Below are 25,173 nucleotides of genomic sequence, written 5' to 3'. Positions count from 1 at the left end.
GAGTCTTTATGATTTTATGAATAGTGACGGGCCGTCTGGCGAGAGTTTGAAATTGAGTTTCCCCGTAAAGTATACGTAAAAGCTACTCGTAATTAATAATTAGAACGAGGAATATATAATAATAATAAATAATAAGACTATATATTTTGTGTCTGATTAGAAAAATTCGTGTTTTTTATAATTATTATTATTATTATTACAGCAAGCCACATAATTATTATAAATAGTTCCTTATAGACGGCTTTTTGGGTTTTAACGATAACTACTATAACGTTGGCCGCCAGTCGAGCGAAATTTCTGGCCGACCGTTTCAGTCATAACATATATATATATATATATATTGTAACGTCAGAGCTCAGTGTTTCGAGTGACGGAGTGTATTAGCCACCGTTTATATAATAGACAGTTACTTTGAAACGGAGTTCAATTATTGTACGCCGCCGGCTGCCGCACCGTAAAGCAGGGACGGGGTAAAAATGACACTGAAGTCCCTTACAGCGGGGTTGCTCTAAATACGAATAACCGTTTCTGTCGTCGATGGTCGTGATAAAAAGTCTTTAAAGACATTGAAATATAATTATACTGAAAACTGAAATATTGTTGAAAACATAGTGCGCAATACAACGTTTAAAATCGTAATGAATTAATATATAATTACTATATCAGTGGTTCCAAATCGGCGGTCCGCGTGTTGATGTCGGGGGGTCCGTGGTTAATGTAGTACTGAAGTGATATTTTTATTTTATTTTAGTGGAATTATTAAACACCCAGTGGTTTGAAATTCCAGGTATTATATAAATAAATAGATAGATAAATAAACTCGATTATCGCGAATAAGGTCGACAATAATTAATGATATAATTAAACAAAATTGAAAAGTAAGTAATCATAAATAAGGGGTTCCCCGTCCAATTTAAGTTTTAACTAGGATTCCGTGGCTCAATGCTGTTTGGGAACCACTGTACTATATAATACATATATGAATTCAAAACGTACTAAATAACAAAATATAGCATAATGTTATCTTATTAATTTATTACAGGAATGGTGATAAAGTCATTTTCATTTGAGTATAATATAATGTTGTAGCATTATTCTTACTATGAAAACTCTATGAATTCGCGTCTTTGAAAAATTATAATTTTATCGTAAATAATGACTAAGATAGTCTCTCCCTGTTTTTTAAAAGTTAGTAAGTTTGTATAAATAAGTCCAATGGTTCAATAGTAATATAGATACGAGTATAATATATTTCATGTCGATACAAACCAATTGTTTGATAATCTCACCGCAATCTTAATAATGTAGTAAATTATTTAAGTTGAAATATTTTTAAATTTTCGATGTATACATAAATTATAGTAGTATACTAGTATCACGTGTATCGAACAATTTTCACTGTACATAGAAATTATGAAAAAAATATGATTTTCAGACAACATAATATGCGATATTTACCTTGTATTCTAACTAATTTGACATGTTTTTTTGAGCATTAAATAAATTATAATATACATTTTCTAAATATGTGCATATATGTTACGAATCCAAACCTTAAGTATATTTTTGTGTACACATTTTAAAACGAATAACAAAAACATATTACTCTACAACTGTTTTAAATTGGATAGTATAATAATATGATATAATGTACATAACACATAAGTACTTACATAAATACATAATATATATATATAAATATACTACTTAAATAAATTATTATTTTAAATTATCATTAATTTTGTCGCTTTATCAGTAAGGTGATTGATTATCAAAATTGAGTATTTATTTTATGTTTTAAAATTTTAAAACATTTTTAATTTGGAACAAAACTTGTATTATATTTTTAAACTAACTGCAGTTTTTTTTTTGTCGTTTTTGTTATAAAATATGTATATTTGTGTGTGTGTGGGTGGGTGTATACTACACAGAAATAATAAACTAAAATATGAAAGAAGAAAATATTTATGTAATATTTTTTAACATTTTCATTTTATTTCTGACTCAGATAATGAAATATTCACATTTTCAGATGAAAATACATTAAAAATATAAATAATGAAAGATAATATCACATTAACTAAATATTCCTCGACTAAAATTAAGTTTTCAGAATAATATAACTTAGCAAACGTAATAAAATACGCCCAAGTCATTAACACTACAACACTATACGTCCTAAAATATAACTTTTTAAGCGTTTTTACAGTTTTGTAAAATAATTAATTTTTGCATTACACAAAAAAATATGTGCCTATAATTGTAATTTAAACTAAAAAACACTTTGTTTTAAATCAAGATTAATACAAAATATTTACTTATCTATCTATATTATATATTTTCATAGTAAATATGATAATATTTGATTAACAATAAGGGTAAACAGAAACCAAACAAAACTCAATGTTAAATCAATGCTTGTATAGTATTTTACTTGGTAGGTACTAATAATACTTAAGTGTAGACTATTTATTCGAAAAAATATCATTAGGCAATTTATTCTTATCGGATTCAATATGTCACAAAATACTCTACCAAATCAGCAAATAGCTCGACAATAGAATGTATACACGAAAATTTAATTTAATTCACATTCAAAATACTCGTAATGTGTCAGCCCACGGAGTTGGCTACTGGCCACCACCACGTGCACAATTCGAAAAGTGTTAATCTGACAGAACTAACAATGGGCCTAGTGGGCCGGACTACGTTACCGCAGGATAAATCTTTAATGCTACGTTAACAGTCCGTTGAACGTTAATTTCCGCAAGACTGCCGTCCGTTAGGCCAATATTGTGCTATTTAAAATAATCGTTTTGGTTTGTTTTTCAGCAAAACTTGTTGTTTAGAATTAGACTAATACTTCATTAAATTTAGTAATTGCGATTTTTTTGTAATAACGGAATAAATTCAATTAAATTAGAACGATTATAGTTGTTATTAAGTTTTTTTTTTATATGAATATATACGATCGTAAGATTTTACTAAACGTTTATAGGTATTATACTACAAAATAATCGCGGAATATATATTTCAGCGTATTAATTTGGTATTTATTTTGCTCAAATCAAATCGTACGATTTGGTAAAATTGCGAGCCAATTTTTTAAATCGAACTTAACCTAATCTAAACAAATTCGTTTTTTATATAAGAATATGTATAAGAATGTGATTCAGTATTATACCCCAAATCATTATAAATAATAAAAACAGCACAAATGAGAATTACTGCCCTAGGTTGTTTAATAAGATTAAAAAAACTTAAATCTAAACCTAATAACATTTTTATATAGTTATTTACTATGCATTAAAACGCATAAAAGAATTTGTAATTTTTTTCATTATCTTCAAATCTTCGTAGGTTAAAAAATATAAATAGTTTATTACATTTGTATTACTCACTAGTCGATCAAATTTAAAACAACATTATTATTTTACTATCATATTAATATTAATGTTGTATTACGCAATTCATATTTTTGTAACAACTATTAGATTACAAATTGGATGTTTACAATTGAAATACATATAACATTTATACGAGGGTATTAATAAAAAATAAATTGTTTATATATTTTTTCGCAGAGGTAGTAGCCAGTAGGACTCCACTGTAGTTAAAAAAAAAACCTCAAATGTAAAAAAGTTGACTCAATTTTAATGGCTAAAAGGTTATGATCCTGGATGCCATGACGACATTAAAAGTATCTACAGTAAAGTAAATAAATAAAAATAATTGCATAACGGGTTTATCATCGTAGTAACGATGTGACAGCGAATCGACTTGGATTATTGTCAACTTTATGACAGTCTGCTAGTCACTGGTTTTCAACCGTGTGCCTATGTCAATTACATTGGCACAGTATTTTTTTTTTTTGGGGGGGGGAAGGGAGGGAAAATTGGGGTTAATTAACACTCTTAGTTTTAAAACTAGTATCATCATAGTTTATGCTAGTTGTAGACTAACTGAAAAAATTAAGGGCTCCAAAACCCACAATATCTTTTTTGGGATTGCTTAACTATGCCCATTTGACCATTCGGTTTTTTAGATTGCACCTCAACAAAGTTAAATTATGTTTTTACTATTTTTAAGTGCTGAATCAAACACACAGCATAAATATTAATGAAAAGAACAATATTGTTTCTCGAAAGTTGTATAAAATAGAAAAACACTATGAATAGAAACAGAATATATCAAAGTTTTGACTCGGCTCAGAATAATAGTAATTAATAATTTTAAAGAATTCGAATTCTGGACAAGACATACAAAAATATTAATATGATATTGGGATAACACATTGGCACTTATACATACAACATACATAAAACATTAATACTTACTGCAGATTTGCATTTATACTTTTATAATATTTGAATTGCATGCTCGTATGCATTTTTTGTTAATAAACGTTAAAAATAAGATTTTTATGTTATTTGACGACAGATATTTGTTTGTTTTAAAAATAACGTTTATTAAATTCCATTCTCCTGCTTTTAAAACGTTGTTTTTTTGCAAATAAACTTTTATAAACTTCTCTCTACAGCGTTAAAATATATTTTATGATACAAAGTTTTTCTGAATACCCCCGCATTATTCTCTAAACTGAGTAATCTGGTAAAGACATTTTATTTGTTTTAAAGTTTGGTCGAAGATTGACGAATTTCCAAGGTACCGAACCCCACTTATGCTCATTCATTATAATAATATTGTCATAGAATTATAAGGGGGTTAGAATTTATTAATGAAAAATTACGGTTTTTTTTCCGCTTAAAACGTTATCAAACATTTTTTGTGCACTAGAAATTGATTAGTTTAAAGTTATTTATAAAGAATTTGGATATAAAAACTTTCGTAAGCTGGATAAACTATTAATGGTTTCTCAAGTCACCTCATCGTTCTTTATATATGACAGTTTTCTAACTCAGTCAGCATCACTATAAGTGTATCAAAACTAATAATCGGTTATTTCTATACCTTCAATTTGTTAATAGCATATTAATATTGTATACAAGTTTGTTTGATTTTTTTTGTTTCACTTTGTGTTCGTTCATAAATCAATCGGTCTAACCTAACCTTATAGTTCGTATTTTTGTGGTTATAAAAGTCAATATAACTAACGAATAGTGATTAATTGGTTATACTTATATATTTTTATGTATAATCGTTATTATTTGAAACAATTTATTATTGTGTATACAACAACTAATAGCGATAGTATTATTATTTAATGTTTTCTTTAATATTTTCTTTCACGATGTAAAGAAACCGGGAAATCTTACAAGCTTGCAGAGTGTGTTTCCTAATTTTTTAGATATCTTATATTTTATAAGGCGGCATAATATAATCTTTTAAAACATTACCATCTATGATTGATATAGTATATGTATGAACCTAACATGTTGAAGGAATTTTAAGTATAATACTATTATTTAAGTTTTAGTTTTAGATGTGGAGCTTAAAGTTATGTTAAGTTTAAATTGTACTCGACATTTGGTGTTCATCGTGTCATCTAAGATTTATTCGAATAAGTTTTGAACGTTCTTGAATTAAAATAGTTTTACAAACAATGTACTACCATAATATTAAAATTGATGAATAGTTTAAGTGAATATATAAATACTAAAAACGCAGCGTTATTTATAATATATATTATATGTTAGTTCTATATATTTTAATTCTATAAAATTTAAAAATTAATGTTCAAGTTTAATTCATTAGTGAACTTTACTTAAAAATTATTTTATATTTTTTATTTAAATAATGATGAACAAACATGACAAATTATCTTATATAAGACACATTTTATATACAGTTATTACAAATATGTTGTGAAATATATTATATTTGCCATTATTTTAAACATATATATTATTAAATAACAATATTTATAAAATACCTAAAAACTGACTGTACGTGTTAACGTTATATGTAGTAATGTATTTTATATTGTTTATAATTTAAGCGTAATATTATTTGGATGGTGTCTTAGACGTTAAGTAAATTTACAAATTGAACAAACATGTAAAAAAGAGCAACATTTTAAACGTTAACTTACAAAATGTATTTTAGATAACTCAGCTATATTTCTTGACATCAAATAAAAACATACAAATGTTACTGATTTATACCTTAGTTTTAATTATTTTTCCGATGAGTTTTTTTGATTGTCGTATTCTAGTATAAAAATAAAGAGATAAATTTCATACTGTTTTTAATATTTAATGATAGATAAAGGCCATTATGATATTATGGCTCGCTCTAAATAATTATTACTTGAAAAATTAAACTAATTTATCTTAAATACATTATTTTTAGTTTATATTTAAAAATAATATTTTAATAAATTTAAAATATATATTATTTTGCATTTTTGGAACAAAAATTATGCATTTTAACATATGCATTGAATAAATAAAATGTACTTGTTATATAATAAGAATTAACGACATTCCTTATAAATTATATGATCGAATATATTTGTTTATACAGTGTACACACGTGACCAAAAACCTTAATCGAAATTGATATGTTTCTTAAAAATTTATATTGGGACATAAAAATATCATCGTCATTTGAAAACTAAATTGTGTTGTTGTAGAAAAAAAAATCATATAGTATTATAACGTTTTTGAGTTTTCAGATGTGATATAGTCCAAGCCCCGAGGGTGCCAGAATACTATTTTGTCATCTCAACGTATCGGTGTACGCCCATTGTAACTCGATAACCGTCGCTTTGTCGCGGTGACAAGGCACAATAACGGTTTATCAAATACTTTTACACTCTTGAATGATATGATATAAAAAATGAAAAATTATGTTATTTGAAAAAAAACAAACGATAAAACAAAATATTTTCCAGTATTGGTAAAAATTGCATAAAAATACAAATAGTATGTTGTAACGAAATGTAAAAAAATAAAACTGGGATTTTTTTATAGGCTATTTAAGAATATTATGTAACCATCAAAATCGTTTTTCGTGTTATGTTCAGTAATACGAGGAAATTATTTTCTAATAATATTATAATATATTATACTGTATCATGCATTGAAACCATAATAATATATAGTTGTATTTAGATATTAAATTCGATAAAAACAAATGTGTATATTTATATCATTCAAATTACTATATATTGATACAAATCAATAGTATAGTAGTAAAACTTGGTGTATATATTTTTTTGATTTACTACGAAGCGTTAATACTTATTTTAAATACCGTTTAAAAAAATTTTAAAAAAATGTTCAGCTGAATGTAAAAATGCTAATAATGTGTAGGTATACAAATTATGCGAAAAAACGTGTTTCAGCAAATACGACGAAATTTGATCCATTCTAACCAAATGGATTTCTGAGGATTTGTGAATACAGCATCGTGCAAATTTACCTATAGTTTAGTATGAATTTCAACAGGACGCCAACAATAATACAACTCGTGCACTGAAGTGAATTTCCCATTTCCATTGCACAACCTACCCGCGATAAACCATAAACCCTCATTCGTTTACCACGTATATTTGGCGGTGGCGATGCAGCAGTAGGGAATACATTTCGGTGCCAAATTCCATGTGACTAATGGATTCCTCATATATAGTCTTGTGGACAGGTGTGCGGGAGTGGTGCAGAAGTAATAATGTTGTTCGCCAATCGATTTCTGAAAACCAAACTCATCCGCGGCGGGCGTGGAGACTCCCCCCACACACACCAGATACTGACACACTCGTACCCCCGGGGAAATTCTCGCGACATCACTTAACGGCCATAACGAGTTTGTCAGACTCCACTAGTATTATTTTGGGACCAGGTAGAACTTATGGGTCATATATCATCCGATGAAAACAACTTTAATGTTTAAAAATTGTGTAGCCTTTGGATATGTACGTAAACCTAAAAGATTGCAGAACAAGGAGTTGTCGGAAAAAAAAAACAACATTTAAATTTGAAAATAATATTATTTAAAATTATTGGTTTTTAAACGTTAAAGATGATACTCTCTAACAAAAAATGCATTCGAATCTTAAGATTAAATTCGTTCAGGAAGAACTAAAACTATTTTACAAATACGTCCACTATACAAAATATAGATTGATTGCTTAAATTTATATTTAAATTTTCATATTAGGTTATTATTCAAAACAAGTTTTAAATTGAAATAAGTTAGAATTTAGAACTTTTTAAAAATATTATTAAGTTTGAGTGATATACATTTGTCAATTTGCAATAATATTGTATGTATAATAATACTATTCATAAAAAAATAATTTTTATTCTTGTTTTAACTTAATTTATTCTAATAAAATGTATCTTTAATTTTTATCAATATTATTATAGGTTAACTCAAATGTTGGTTAAAATGAAATTATTAATATTTTTATGTCAGATATACAATTGAATTAATATACATAAATGATATAATACAAAAATAGAATAATATATTTATTATTTTTTAAAACTTTATCATTTTTAGTTCTTGTGATTTTATTTTAGATTTTTAGCTGAGCGATGAATAATTGATTTTTCAATGATACGTATTTTAAGGAAAAACGCTTTAATCAATAATATGCAAGGAATTTTCCGGTAGTAAATTGAATCTCGTTTGTATTTTGAAGGATCAAAAGTAAAAAGTTCCTAGTACCTACCTATTCAAAATGATCGAGAAATACATAAAAAAGCATTGATGGGAAATGGAAATATTTCTGAAACACCGTATCGTGTTTATTTAAAAAAACATATAATCGTATAAGAAATCTCAAAAATTTGCAATTATTTTATAAGTAGTTTAGAATTCATATTTAAATTTAATACAAGATTTTTCATAAGTTTTTTTTTCACAATAATTTAAGGAGAAAAATAATATTAAAGCCTTATTGAATTTTTATGAGCGTTCGAACATAAAATATTGATGTCAATGATTTTTCATTATAACATTTTAATTATTTTGTTTTATTAAAAAAAATATATATATATATATATTTAATGAACACTTGAAATATTTTAGTTACTTAAAATATAATTTTCTTAATTCGATGAATTAAGAAATAAAATTCAGAACTGTTTTATAATAGAATATTATTTTATTTTTGGTTTCTTTAAGCTTTGATTTATGTGCATTAATAATACAATATCTATTAAAATACATTTTTATAGAGATTTTAAAATATTGAAAATATATCGGCATATTTATTTTCACAAGCATTTTTATAGTACATAAAATATTTGTCAAAATCCCGAAAATTTGTAAATTATTTTGCAAGTAATTAAATGTGGACACAATTTTCAATCATATTAACCAAGACTGGAAAATTGAAAAATAATTGAATACAAAGTTCGCTGTAAGGATTCTTACAGCAATCAAATATATATAAATACATAAAATGTACAATTCTATAATATGTCTATAAGTAGTGTATAATTTATTTTTATCAAATTTAGTTCAACTTAAAGTATTATGAATAAATTAATAGAATTTTGATAATTCTTATTATTTTGATGAAATTGAATATTGATACACTATGATATTTTCAAAATATTTAGACTAATTTAAAATATAGGTACTAAGAACTTATTTATACCGTTTTACGGAATGCGGTACTGACTTATAAATTAATAAATTAGGTTATTTTGATGTGTGATTCTATTTTATAATAATATAATATCGTATTACAGCATAATTTATGTCATAGTAATGTTTTTGGTCAATAATAGTTAAACATATTTATCAGACTAGCGAAAAAACAAATAAATTATTAATAGCCAATAGGTAGTATTTAATAAAACTTAATATTGTAAACAATTCTTAAAAATATAGGTTGACACGATTTCGTCTCTACTCAGAATCATTTTTCCATGTAAGTACAGCAATTTTTTATTGAAATCAAATTGAGTACATTAATTACATTGACATACTCAACCAGGAATTACACTCAGAGTTTACTATATTATATCAAAGTGAGTTCCCCGGATTTCAATAGTAAAAGTGATTGTATGTAATTAGGGAACTGAATTAGAGTGTTAAATAATGGCGATTGTCATTTTATTATATATTGTGCAGCCTAATATATAATTTACATGACTGCGTAAATGGAAGAGTTAAATAAACGATGATTTTAATTAATTTTCATTATTCCACAATAATTAGTACATAATACAATAATTGAAAAACAAAAATTCGATTCATTTTGACAATAAAATAAAAAATTACACATATTTACATTATAATTTTAAGTTACTACTTATGAAGATCAAAGTTATAGTGCAATTATAGTCGGAAATATTATAGTGTTTGTGATAAATTATAAAGTATTATCGTTTGCGTTATTTGGTTTAGACATGCACATTTTTGTATATTAAATGTGTTCTACATGTTAGAATATTATATTTTTTAATGAGATAGTTATTACCTATATCTTTGCATTACATTTAAATATATAACTTTTAGTGAATATTTTATATTTTATTGAAGTCGACCAATTTTTATCATTTTTATGGCATGCATCGTATTTTTATGCAAGTTTTATATTTTTATTTATATCCATTACCAATGTTTGTTTTTAATTATTCCACTTCACAGTTACTAAATGATCACTCCGAAGACTATGTTTTCGGCGAATTTGTATAATATGCATTCTAATTTTTTTTTTTCTTTCCACCACTCATTAATTCCTACAAAAGTAAAATACGTCGACGTCGAGTTATTAAATAATAATGAAAGCTCTTGCGTTTAGAGTGTTCCAAAAACTTCATTTTACCCAAGTAATTGAGTAATATAGCATTATGTAAGTTATTTTTTAAGTACTGCTTAATAGTTATGAACTTATGTTTTATAATATGATTATATAAAGTATTTATTTATAAATGCTAAGATAAATGTACTACATTAATACAACTCATTTTTACCTTATGTATTTATTCGGACAAATTTAGGTTTTGAAAATTTAAATTTAAGTAATTTATATAAAAGAATATATTATTATAAAAAATCTAATTCAGACTGTCTCATAATTCTTCACAAATTCGTTGTCGTTTTATATGTCTTACGATTTTAGAAGTAAATTATTAAAATAAAGTTATAATTTCATAGGATATTAATAAAATGTTGTCACTTACTACAAAAGTATAATTCTGTTTTGTTTTGACCTATATAGGTTTTTTTTGTATTTTCAGTGTACGTCAGTAGTGACTTGAAAAAAATCCGCTTAAAGTTCTATGCTGTCAATCGATTTGAAATGGGTTCACTTCGGGTTTTGTCCTTTTAGAAGGGACGTGATTAATAATAATCATTGAATTCTATGAATAACCAACGTGCCTACCAATTTATACTAATTTCATCGAATAAAAATTAAATAAATTATGTTATTGTTAACCTATATTTTAACTTTTGAGTATAATTATCTGAGAAAAATGTTTACTAAAGAATTTTTATTAACTATCTCGTAGAATGTAGATAATTATTTTTAGTTATTTAATAAAAAAAAAACTCGTACCTTAAATGAGCTAAATTTATATACTCGTAGTCTTATAGTTTTTACATAATTCATACTCATTTTATAATTAAACACATATATTGATAAGTAATCTAATATGGTATATATTGTGATATATTTTGTAATATAATATTTGTGTAAGAGACGATCAGACTTCCAGGAAACAAAATCTGAGCATTACTTGGACTTTTTCAAAATTCTATTTCAAGAAAGAAGATTTGAACAATTTTATTTAATACAGAATTAATCTGTAATTTGTGATTGGCGGAAGAAGGAGATAAGGTTGGTTTAACAATATAATGTGCATAAGCTTGTTCACGTATTTGTATTAATTTTTACGGTGCTATGAAGGTTGCGTTTTAATTAAGTTTCTTGAATTGACAAAACGTATCCGTTGTTAATTCGGCAAATGCGTTGGCGGAAGTTATGCCATGACTACACAACGAAACCACACCGATCTGAGCATGATGAATTGAACTCAAACTGTCTGTAATTTCGGTTACCACATTAATCCCAATGAAACGTTCCTACCTCGGACAACCCTCCCATTCATTGACACCTGCTATACACCATCATCATTACCACAAACTAATATAATTTATAACGTAATTTTCCCGAGATAGCTTTTGATTCGGAAATTACATTAATTCGACCGAAAATGTTTCCGTGTGCCCCGTTCACTAAACGCTAACTGCTCCATGGCTTTTTATTCTATCAGACTACACATCCGTTATCGTTATGTTGGATAACTTTACTTTGTCCGGTACCAAACACAGCCGCCGCCACTGCTTTCTCGCTTTCCATTTCATTTAACGAAACTTTTATTTCCAATTGAAAATCTGAGAAAATTCTTTGTTTCGTCACGCACACCCTACCTAAAAACATCGGCACGTTTCGTCATACCCAACCGCACATCGATTTCCCATACACGTAAACATGCCGTATAACTATAATAAGTTACTCATCTGACAATTTTATTGTGCTGTGTTAAAATTGTATTATGTGTATTGCACTTTAACCGTGTGCAGTGGCGTACTAACGGGAAGGGGATAAAACCCCTCGACATTTTTAGGAAGAATTAATTGCTCATGAAATGTATATTTTTGGTAATTTGAATTTTTATTTGAAATTAACCCAGCTCCCCCTCTCTTTCAATAAAAAAATCAGGTTTAAGCTAGTAAGTATGTCACTGACTGGGTGTAAAACGAATTGATCGTACCCAACAAATAAACGTAATATAATATGTTTTTATAATTTTTCCGATTATTAACGCTGTTAACAATACTATTTATACTGAAACGTAGTTTATTCGATTGAAATCAAATATGATAACTTTAATTATACCGATTGTTCATATTAGAGATTTCCTTACAGAATCATTGGATAATTATTAAAATTAACAAACAACATAATATTTTGTATAAAATATATTGATATTTCATAATTTTAATGCTTAATGATAATTTCTAAATGTTTTCCAAAAAAAAAAAAAATTATATTATATTTTATATAATGCATATAACTGGGTCGAAACAAAATCTGAATGAAAATTCAAACAAGCATTTTTAATAAAATATAATTATTATAAATATATATTACTATAGTATTTTATCAAATACAATATTTTCAATTGATGTATTTGCAATTTTACGCTCATTCCTGAATTTTTCCACCACTTTTACGTCGTTAAAATGCAACGTATAAACGCATATTTTTATTTAATAACCGTATGTAGAGAATATAGTATCCTTACATGTGACAAATAATCTAATTTTATCAAAGATCTGTCCCCGAAATATATCAATTATTATGGCAAATGCAAGTGTCACTGGGAATTATAATATTTTCAATGCGAAAGGAAGATCTGAACTTACACTTCTATCAAGTATTGTGCATGCGATATGAACCATTCTTGTTATCTTCTGCCAAACTCACACAATAGTCTATGGTCTTGTTGACTTTAATCACTACTAATTGTGTTTCATTACAGCACATGCCATCAGAAATGCATACATTTATTTAACGTGGTAATGTGACCTGGCTTTAGATTACATGAAGCGGATGAAAATCCTGAATATGTCAAGGATGCAAGATACTCAGTGTGGATAACGTGAAGACATGTTTTCACTATTAGTGCATTTCCGCAAAAGAATCATCTGTATGTTTATATCAGTGGAAACACAACTTATGTTATTATTGGGCTATCTTGATAGAATTGAATCATTAATTTTTTTCATATCACCATTCCGAACCTGTTCTGGTACACAAAGGCCCTAAATCAATTTCAGTTGGATTACACTCATTAATCAAATCATTACAAAGAAAATAATCAGGGATGTCGAGAGTATTGATCTTATTATTGCCGATATAGAGTTACCACATAGCAAGTACAAATGAGTTTCAATCGGTTCTAATATTTTTCTTTCGAAAAATTTCAAAATTCACTGTTTTTCAAAAATAACTTGTCTTCTCCCACCTACTTGTATAACTGAGAAAACTTGTGGAAAATCCCCTCCAGTATAAATATTCTACATACCAGCAAATGGAAATTTTGAGTTTACAATTATTATTATTATTTTTTGCGATACCCGCTTTTTATCTAACATTTGAAGCTTCTTTATGCCTAACTTAAATTTTATAAAAAAAAACCACTTATGTATCGAATGCCATAATTATTATTTGATGAAATAATTTTTTAAAATAATAATGAGAAATTATTAATTAATTTGTATATTTTTCAGTTTTCAAGACAAAACATAATGTTCGTAAAAAAAAACTATTTGCAATAATATCTCAAATAAATGAATAATATTCTATTTTTGTCTTGTGACTTGATATGATTTAATTTTTAAAATAATTATTTTAGTTTATCTGATAAAACATCATAATATTTTTTCTGAATATTTATTAATGTTAATGTTTTTAGTTTATAATATTTTTTTATTTATTATAATATATTTATGTTTACGATCAACATTTAGTTTTATTGTATTTTGATTTTATTAACTTTTTACTAATTGAATGTTAGTCAAATCACTATAAGTTTAGAATGGAAAATAATTGTAATTGCTTTGTATGTTTGACGTTAATACATGATGCAATTATTTTTTGACATTTTAAATTAATTAAATGCGGTTAAGCGCCATGCGTAGAACGTTAATTGTATAATGTTTGGTTTACATTTTTTAATTGACTAATATATTTGTACAAATATTTAAGAATACCTTACTTTAATAGAATGTTGATAATCATCGTGGCTTAAGAAAATCGAGTCAGCGTTAATATTTCTAAAGAATCAAAATACTTGAACAACCCAAGTTTGATAAGGTTAACATATAGATCAATGACAGAGTCACATTACACAGAATGAGGTGAGTGCAAATTGGTTCAACCGGGTCTGTATTGTATGAATGAGTCTAATATGAAAAGTTGATTACGAAAGGGTAAGGGTAAACGTAAAGGGTTTGTACGGTTAAAAGCTGTTCCGTGTTCTCTAATTTCTCTTCTATAACAACGGTCACCTAATTATTAATTAATAGATTTTGAGGAAAATCCTTATCCATTATTCACGACCGTTAACTCCTTTACGCTCACATTACGCCGAATTTGCATATCCAACAACCAATATCCTAGGGATCTAACGTAAAAGATGCTAAGCCGCCATAGTCCCTTATGCATGGATCTAACTTTTCTAACATTTTATTAAAAATAGTTAACCAGTTGTTACACTGGCAATAATTTTCTTAAAAATAATAGAATATTTATACTTCTATACTTTGTATTGTTTGGAAAATTTACAATCCGTGTTAATGAAACACAATAAGCAAATGATATGATGATATAATAATATTTACAAGTAATAACATGAATGATAAAAAGAGGGAAGCCATCCAGTAATAGAACCCAAATTAATTATACTTAATACTATTATTGTTTAAGAAAATGTTAATCTTTTATGTCTAGAGAAATGAATTAATAATATATCTATAAAAAATACAAATTTTTCTAAAACTTAAATTGTTTAAAATATCAGATATTTAATTATATCTCAATATACAATATTACATATATTTTTATTTTTAATATATAATATATATATTTATATAAATACAAACCATAATATGTGAATAATATAAACACTTTTAATTTGTAAATTTAAAATTTTTTAACAATTGTTTAATGTTCACTAATATTCTTTAGCTTTTATTCTTTATAAATCTCAACATTATATACGCTGAATTCAAAACAAAATAAGCCGTATAGTAAGTTTTATGCGTTAAAGCCGTGGTTATTTATATTCATACAACGAGTTTCAACAATGAAAAACTAACATACATCGAAATAATTTTCTGGTCAAAGTATGTAAATCTGGAGCATCTGTAACGGCGCGTACGTGCACACCGAATAGATGTCTTCAATAGAAATACTATGAAGACGAGCCCAAGAGACTCGTAAAAACTCACGAATCCAGAAAATGAATTATAAAAAAAAAAAACATATGACAGTTTATAATGGCTATATATAAAAAAAAAAACCCAGTATGTTATTGTGTACTATTTATTATAGAGGCAAATAAGACCATTTTCCAGTGAATTGTTGTAATTCTCAAAATGTAATATTTGATTATTTTAATATTACGGCACGGACAAATATTATAAGCTTATATTGTATAAATCAAAAGATATAAAAAGGTATTTTACAATTTATGTATGTATCACATCACTAATATTGCGATTTGTGACTCAATTATATACATGTTTATAATTATTATAATATAATGATTTAATTTTCTTATTAGCACATTTTTCAGTTTAATTATTTTGTATTAAGTTTATAACGAATACCTATAATATTGTTGTAATAAATTTCCTAATACATTTCTAGAAACCATAATATGTTAAGTTTCAGTTAAGAATCGAGAAGAAAATAGGCAACTACTATTATTTATAATGCCCATTAAAAGCCCTTAAAACTAAAACAGATTATTAAGTAGTTATGTTTAATGATATTATAAATATTTTAACTTTATAATATAAAAAAAAAACAATATATTTTTTTTTAATTTTTAAAATTATAAAATATTTTTATTACCATTACTATTATAATTCAATAATTATTTGTTAAAAATGTTATACAATAAAGCATAGTTATATTTTAATATATAATATCGTTATTTACAAATATCATTAGTTTAATTATTTATTTTTTTGTAGGTACATCTCTCAATACTATAATATTACGACAATGCAGTCATTTTTATTGTACTATTTTTTTGTCACTCTTTAACACAGATTTAAAGATTATAATACATTTAAGTCTACAAAAACCTAAACTAATAGATTATGTATAATATTTAAATCGTTATTTATCCTTCTCATGATTTAAATTGAAATTTAAATTAACTTTATAATATTTTGTGGACATATATTTTCTCTAATAATATACATAATTTTGTTTTGTTCCGCAAATTAAATGTCTCTCACAGCGTGGATTCAATTCTGTTTGGAGACTAAATTAAACTTAGTTAAATATATATATAATATATATATATATATATATATATAAATATTCAACTAATTCCACGCGACAGTCTATGTTTTATGAATTATATTTCAGATGAAAACACAATTGAAGCTATTAATCAGAAAAATAACGAAAAGAATGAATTTCGTGACCAGAATAACAATTACAATGGATGAAATGGCTGTTTCTGGCTAATTGATAACATTCTTCAAATAGACAAGAGAGAAATTAAATAACAGTGAAAATATTTTGGAAGTATATAAGTTTATGTTTTTAGAAGTTATAGTGTGTTAAATTAATTGAATGTTACAAAAATATAATAGTTTTCGATGTGGTCCAAAATGTATGGTCTCCAAAAACTTCGTATTTTCATCACAAACATATTGGCGAGTAGTCTCAGTATTTAGCTATATTTTAAGCATGGCCATTTTAATTTCATTAAATTCATATTATATTCAAACCGCGGCCCCACGAAATGATCGGAAACGAGCTATGACGTATAAAAAAATAATCTGATCGCGATCAACCAATTATATTATACACTACAATCATTCGAATGATATATCGAGTGTTAGATTTTTAAAAGTAAGCAGTATATAATTTTATCGTAAAACTATTAATATATTACATTGATCATAAATAATATATTATACAATTGAAAAATGCGTGTATTACGTTGGATTACAAAAATAAGTTTGTATATTTTGTAAATTGTATTGCGATTACAAACCCGGATATAAACTTGAAATATCAAACTTAGAATCCAGATCTCTTATATAATGTATATCATATATCATATAAATATAATATTATACAATATGATATTACCCTGTACTTAGTTTTCTCATATATCACGTATTCTTGCAGGTGTTCGTGAAATAAGTGTAAAGTAGAATGAATGAATGAAAATTTATGGGTTAACTTCTTCGTTATATCGGTACGCTTATGCATGCCGTTGTGGCGTAGACACTTGGAACTAAATTGAAGTCAGAAGTACCTACCGAGTTTAATAATAGAACTTGAGATCATACCAAAACAATAATTTATTTATTCTATTTTATACTCGTATTTAATATATTATTACGCATAATAATACCTACGACATACAAAAGAACCTACGAAATAAAATAAAATTAATAATCCGAAAAAAATGTCTATTTATTTATGCACGAAATCTACCAAAAATATTGAGATTATTAATTTAATTTGAATCACATTTTGTTTTTTTTTATTTATTGAAATGATAAAATAAAATTCTTGCCAATCACCTCTAAGCCAGTTGAGTCGTACAGGTTCTGTAGATCTGGACCCACGATTTCCAGGATACATCTTCTCTCTTCCAAAAAATCTAAAAAACACAAGTTTAAATAAATTAATAAATGATTTAGATGGTAAGTATTTTTAAATAAAAAATAGTATAATAAATAAACTTAAAGGGAAATTAAAATACATTTCAAATTTTAAATATTTTTGAAATAGAATATACTTCTTAAAATATTTTATTGACTTAAGTACCTAGGTTAGTATTATATTGTTTTTCATTTTTTGAATATTTTTTTTTTTTTATAAGATTTGTTAATTAAAAAATATTTTAAACTAAAGAAGACGTGATCGAAAAGTATATTATAAACTAACATTCTATTTATTTGTTTAAAATATCGGTTGCTTCAACAGCATTAATTATAATAACATGTTTGAATAGTGTCATTGAGTATAGTATATACGTATATTGTATTTGTTATCAAATATAAACAGCTAGGTATAGCGTGCTTTACAAGCATATGAAAAACTATTGATTAACTGTATAATTACTGTTTATTATATCTTTCGTCAACTCACTAGTAAACCACGAATGCATTGAAATACTAAATGTTTTAATACATAATATTTAATTTACGTTTAAACTCAAGTATACGACTCTAAAGTTATTTATGGCATTTAACTCGATGACATGACAATATTTACCACTGCAGTGGTTTCAGATGTCTGTTTATAATTAAATAATTTTGCTCTAGTTTTAAATTAATTAATATTCGTAATTTTGTTCAATAATATTCATTGCGATTATTATACATAACATATAATAGATAGGGGTTCAAAGTATCTTTACATTCTATAACAATAACAATAAAGACGTGGTTTTGTCTATACAGAGATTAATAGTCAATGTATAATTGCAAAATAATAAAAAAAATTTCAAATTTTGTTGGTAAACATTTGAGTTTTCCTATCAAAGAAGTCTTCCTATGTTTTGTTTGTTTAATAAAAGCCAAACAGCGAATCCCAAATCAAAGTCATATAAAATCTTTGTTAAATGGTGAGTATAATTTTTTTTTATCAAATAACATGGATATCGTTTTAAGATAAAGATAAGAGGTAACAACCCCAATTCAAATATTTAAATTATAAGTTTGATTAACCCGTACTTGTAAAATAAAAATAAACGTTATACGTTCAGCTAAGTGCATTTAACATGGATTCTTATCTTCATTTTATTAAATAAATCAATAAAAATAATTAATATATACAAATTTATTTATTTAATAAAATGCTGAATTTAGGGATATTTTAAGATAACTATAAAAATATCGTATTTTCAAATACTTGGTTGTCTTGAAGAAATAAATTATAGTTTATCTAAAACATTTATATATATATATAAAAAAAAAAAAAGTTTTTTTATGTATATTTTTAAGTAGATGATTTTTTTTTTTAATATTGATACGTTAATAAATTATTAAATGTATGAATATATTTAAGTAGAGCATTTAGTATTTAGGTAATTAACTAATCATAAAATTATAATAAATGAATATACGTAAGTGATTACTATAATATTCAAATAATATTATAGTCTCTTATACTTTCCAAACTAATTACCATGAACTGTCATAATATATATATATTCTAATACTTATCAAGATTAATAATTCAGGAAATATATGTTTCAAATTTTCAATTAAATACAAATACTTTTTAAGAATTTTTTAATGAGTTCATTAAAAAAGGTGATTTTATCACAAAACACTTTTTGATAGGCATACAAAATACATGTAATTATTTAAAAATATGGTTTGCGAGATTCTTAATAGTTGAAAAAATCAGAATAATATGTATAAAATATGCAAATAATGGAAAAATAATCATGATGGGTAAACCACCCTGTACAAAGTACACTAGTGTTTAAACTTGATATGTATGGGACGAGTGTGTCCGTATGAAACAATCAGCCATAGAAAAATATTAAAATATTGAGTATACGGTCAACCACATTCCAATATTGTTACAATGTCACCAAAGATCGTCACCATTTGATATCATGCACAGCTGTTCACGTCTTGTACAGACTCGAATGAGTTACCACACTGTGATGACGGACTAATTGTTGACTTGTTATAACTTGTATATTGTAACTTTGTAACCAACGCTGCCCATGACGGATTAAGTGGTACTCGTGTTTAGATCCAACCCAAACGTTATGAAGTTTGTGTTAACTCAAAGGCCTTCGTATTCAAAGTGATTATAATTATAATAAATAAATAAGTTATGTTTTCAAAAAAATTAATCAGGTATATCTAGGTACAATATATTATTTACCGAACTTCCAGGAAATAAAACTAATAAGACATTTAATACCACTCGGGTTTATAAAATATCGTATAACAATATTATTAAAGAAGTGAAAATTAAAAATCACGAAATCGAATGAATTATAATAAAATATAATGATTTAAATGCAAAATGTGTCAACATCATAAAATGTGAAATTATAATTAAAATGGTTTTTTTTTTTACATATATATATAAACATATTTTCCAATATAAAAGCAACAGAATAAATTTACTTTATCAATACCACCTACCTCAAATTCACAGTTTTCTTTTCAAAATATACAAGTATTTTAGATTGTGAGCTGAGCGATAAATGTATTGGTTACAATGAGGTACAAGAGTTTTTATTTTTTATGTTTATCTTAATTTATTGGGCAGTAAAAATACTTCGACTTTAAATCTTGTTAGTAGTTTAGAGGGGGGAGGGGGCCATAAGAAAAAAATATCAAGTAGTTTTATTTTCAAAATAACTGAGAAAAAAATATTGAATTGTAGTATTTTTTTAATTATGTGCTTAATATATTAATACAATTCATTGAAATATGATATTACCTACACCCGTTTATCGCAACAAATTTTTTTAGCACGTTGTCTACAGACTAATTTAAAATGGGGAATAAAATTTAATTTAATTTAAGATTTTTTTTTACTATTTATTAGGTAGCTTGATTTTTAAAAATATTTAATAGCTTAGTTGAATTTATCATTAATGTACTTTCTCATTACATTCAATAAATAATTAGACAAGTTTAAATTAAAAAAAATGATTTTATATGTTTTGTTTAAGTGCACTTTATTTTGTTTTAAATAAATAAATAAAATCCAATAAATATCTTCACTTAGTAATTCCATTAATTTTTATTTTGTTTAATCGTATTTTTTTAGACATAAAATTTGTATTATACATTAGGTATCTTAAATTCGGAAATCGGAAAATAATAACTAAAGTTAGACGGAAACTTAAAACCATTATAATAATGTCGAATTTTTTTGATAACTTAAATAAAAAAGAAGTATACAAATTTAATCAATGTTTGTTAAAAAAAAAAAAAAATATTTATAACTAGAAAAATTCTGCTTATATAGTAGGTTTCAAGTTAACCACGTTTCAAGTGTGGTCTAAAATTTTTAATGTTGCGTTTATACAAATTAACTCGTTTACGCTTTTTTTTTTTTTAAATTATTTAAATTATTTAAAAAAGTTTTTGAAATTCACACACACACACACACACCTGCTAACCAGCTAACCATACATTATTTTAAATTGAATAGTAAACCTTTGTTCAGAAAAAAACCAATCAAAATTAATACTTAAACATTAAATTTTAAGAGTTAAATTTACTGTTTACTATTTTTACATATGATAATAATTATAATAAGAAGTAGAAGAGTTCGTGCGAGTGGCCGACAGTTTTTAAATTGTTAAAAAGTTTCCCAGCCACCATGGCATCACTACTGCAATATTATTGTGTACTCTAAAATAATAAAAATATTCATATAAATAGTAATGATAGCAATACATTTGATTAACTATATAACACGGTTCAACATACATAAAACCAGGTATATCATAGACCGTTGTGTATATACATATAACATATCATGTCCGTTAATTTGCCAGCCAGTTTGTGTTCCTACGTGTATGGCAATAGATATTTTAATTGCGTATTATACTATACATATAGATACGTTGAAAATACAATAATTACAACACGCATTTCGATCGGAGTTGACACATTTTTACTATGTAATGGATGCGCCAACGACACGGCACGCCCGGCACATAAGTACCCACCGAACAACGAGAGACAATATTAATTATATTATCGTGTTCGCAACACCTATAATAATAATAGATCCGAACCGAACATATCGTAGACGACCTCGGCGGGGACTGGAAAACTAATATTGATATTGGTAACACAATATACTAATGAACAGTGGGCGACAAACTCGTTCACGAAATATGAAAATAATAATTAGTTTTATAGCGATTTGTAAAAACATATATAGTTACTGATGGGAAGACGTCACGCAAGCCCAGACCGTTAGTATAATAATTCGCATAGCTCTCCATAAAGGTCGCCGTACAAATTATAAAGCTTGTCGTACAAGTACGTAAACATTTTTGGCAACGATTTAAATTTAAGAGGTGGTCACGTACCATGAGTTACGTATAGTGTGGTATCTGTAGATAGATGTACAACACATACATACATGATGGCTATACATGTTATTAGCTAATAGCTGTTTCTCGATAATATTATTGTGCGCTATTCAACACTAATTGATAATGTATGTCATTATATTGTATTGTATCGATTGAATAATTAAATGGCCTAGTAAAATCACACAGAGACGGACCTCTCGTATGACGTATTTAATTACATTTTCAATGATCAAATTTTTTTTTTTTAATTACATACATTATTAGAGCCTAACTGTGATGCATTATATCGTGATAATAATATGTGAACAAACTATATTATGTTAAATAATAATAATTTAGTCTCTATATTATTACAAAGAGCATAGTAATTATATTAGTAATAGTTGTATAACAAATTTACCGATAATGGAGTAATTGTTTGATAGTATTATATCTGAAGTTTCGGAACGAAGAATAAATGGATAAAGTACATTACGAGGACTAAGTTCTTTTAAGCAAAAAACCGTGTTAGCATATTATTATTAAGGTATATATGGCCAACGAGGGTTGAATTTAATTTTCCAACTATAGCCACGATCGTAATTTATATTAATATATAAGAAAAAACGCATTTTTGAGAATAAATATTACGTTATATTACACGTATATTTACTTCAACATATATATAATATATATATATATATTATTCATCGGCTAAAAAACTTGCAGATACACAGGAGAACAATTTTGTCTGGTGAAACATTATTTGAGCTCAAAACTAAACATTCGAATTATTAACGATGCTGATACTGTTGTTTTGTGTCGTCAAAGGATTCGTTGGGTTGTAATAAAGGGATGATTTCTAAGCGATATACCATTTCTACACATAAATTAATTTGACGTCCGCTTCCCATTAATAACTCTTAATTTGAAGATATAATGACGTTTCAAAATATCACCGTAGGCCGTAATAAGATTAAATTATACGAGATAAAATGTTTTGGTATTAATTCAGATATTTAGTCGGGTCTTAAATAAATAAATCAAGAAAAAAAAATCAAGTCTATCCATTATTTTGATTAATTCCAATTATATACAGCATTATATTCACCGGAATCGAAGCCTAATTTATCAATGCTAATATATTCATATTATATCTTTAAAATATTTCATAAGTTATTGAATCGTAATATACTGTGTATAAATTACAGAAATATTTGTTATTAAAATGATCCATTATTGTTATTTTGGTATATTTAAAAACTTTTTACATTTTTCTTTTTAAAGTTTTTAGATGCTCGACGTTCTATATTCTTTCATATATTCAAAATGCTACCTACCAGCTTTTAGTATATAAATTATTAAAAACAAAATATTAAAATCAGATTTTGTATTTCAAATTATAATTTACAACACAGAGTGTACACCTTTATATCTCCTCTCGTTTCTTTGATATCCAATATTGAATAAATAGTTTACCAGCTATAAAATAAATGTCATGTTTAGAGGAGTACAGTGGAGCTAAACCAATACGGATAAAGTATATTTACCCAGAACATCACTCTGCTAATTCAATTAACTTAAAACATTTCTACATTATAATTTTAAGTTATATATTTCTGAAAATTTCGATAACATATAGACTACTGTATATCGACACGGGGAAGTAAAAACGATAATTATTTTACTTTATTGTAAGTTGTGGTATATCATTCGAAAACAAAAAGTTTTCTACTATATTTTTGCATGTATAAAAGTTTTAGTGCTTATCATATTGAAATGCATTCATCTTTCCATTCGGAATCTAAAAAAGTATACGTTAACAAATTTAAAAAAATATTTTAAAATAATAAATTGTTAATTTAAAATGAAATTTATCTATACGTCGACGGAACATTGTTGTTTATGAGTAATAAGATAATATTTTCACTTAAAATAAAAAGAACTATTTTACGCGTGGCATTTTACTGACCTTCATAAATTACCTAGACAATTGAACTTTAGATCAATACTCGCGTATTAAATTCTTATAAGTTGTAATGTACCACTATACAAACATTCATAATTCAAACAATAATTTATTAACTAAATATAAAAGCGCTATTGGTAATAACTACTAAATTAAATATTGAATATTCCAAATAAAAAAAAAAACGCTACTATTCTTGACTTAAGAATGAATAAAAGCAAATATTGATCATGTTATGTTAATATAATTAATGACTTTAATTATTTGATTAAAATATATAAAACACGAGTATTGATTGTATGGAAAATACTCCATAAAATTATATTAGTTTAGTTAATATTATAAAATCTTCAAAAGACTGTAGTAATTAAATGAATTAAAATATTAATAAATTACAAACTACTAAACAATAATATTATAATATTGTATATTATATTA

The 25,173-nt window shown here is 25.6% G+C and overlaps 1 protein-coding gene across 1 annotated transcript in view; it reads right to left on the bottom strand.

Moving 5' to 3' along the window:
* Positions 1 to 25,173, bottom strand: part of LOC132931635 (protein qui-1) — a 196,304-nt gene that overhangs the window by 54,153 nt on the left and 116,978 nt on the right. Inside the window, exon 3 of the mRNA XM_060997526.1 lies at positions 18,274 to 18,353. Within this exon, the coding sequence (XP_060853509.1) occupies positions 18,274 to 18,353 (80 nt within the window). The remainder of the gene's footprint in view (positions 1 to 18,273; positions 18,354 to 25,173) is intronic.

This window comes from Rhopalosiphum padi, chromosome 1, assembly GCF_020882245.1.
Source record: "Rhopalosiphum padi isolate XX-2018 chromosome 1, ASM2088224v1, whole genome shotgun sequence".
Taxonomy (NCBI): domain Eukaryota; kingdom Metazoa; phylum Arthropoda; class Insecta; order Hemiptera; family Aphididae; genus Rhopalosiphum; species Rhopalosiphum padi.
This window is presented reverse-complemented; position numbering and strand designations above follow the sequence as displayed.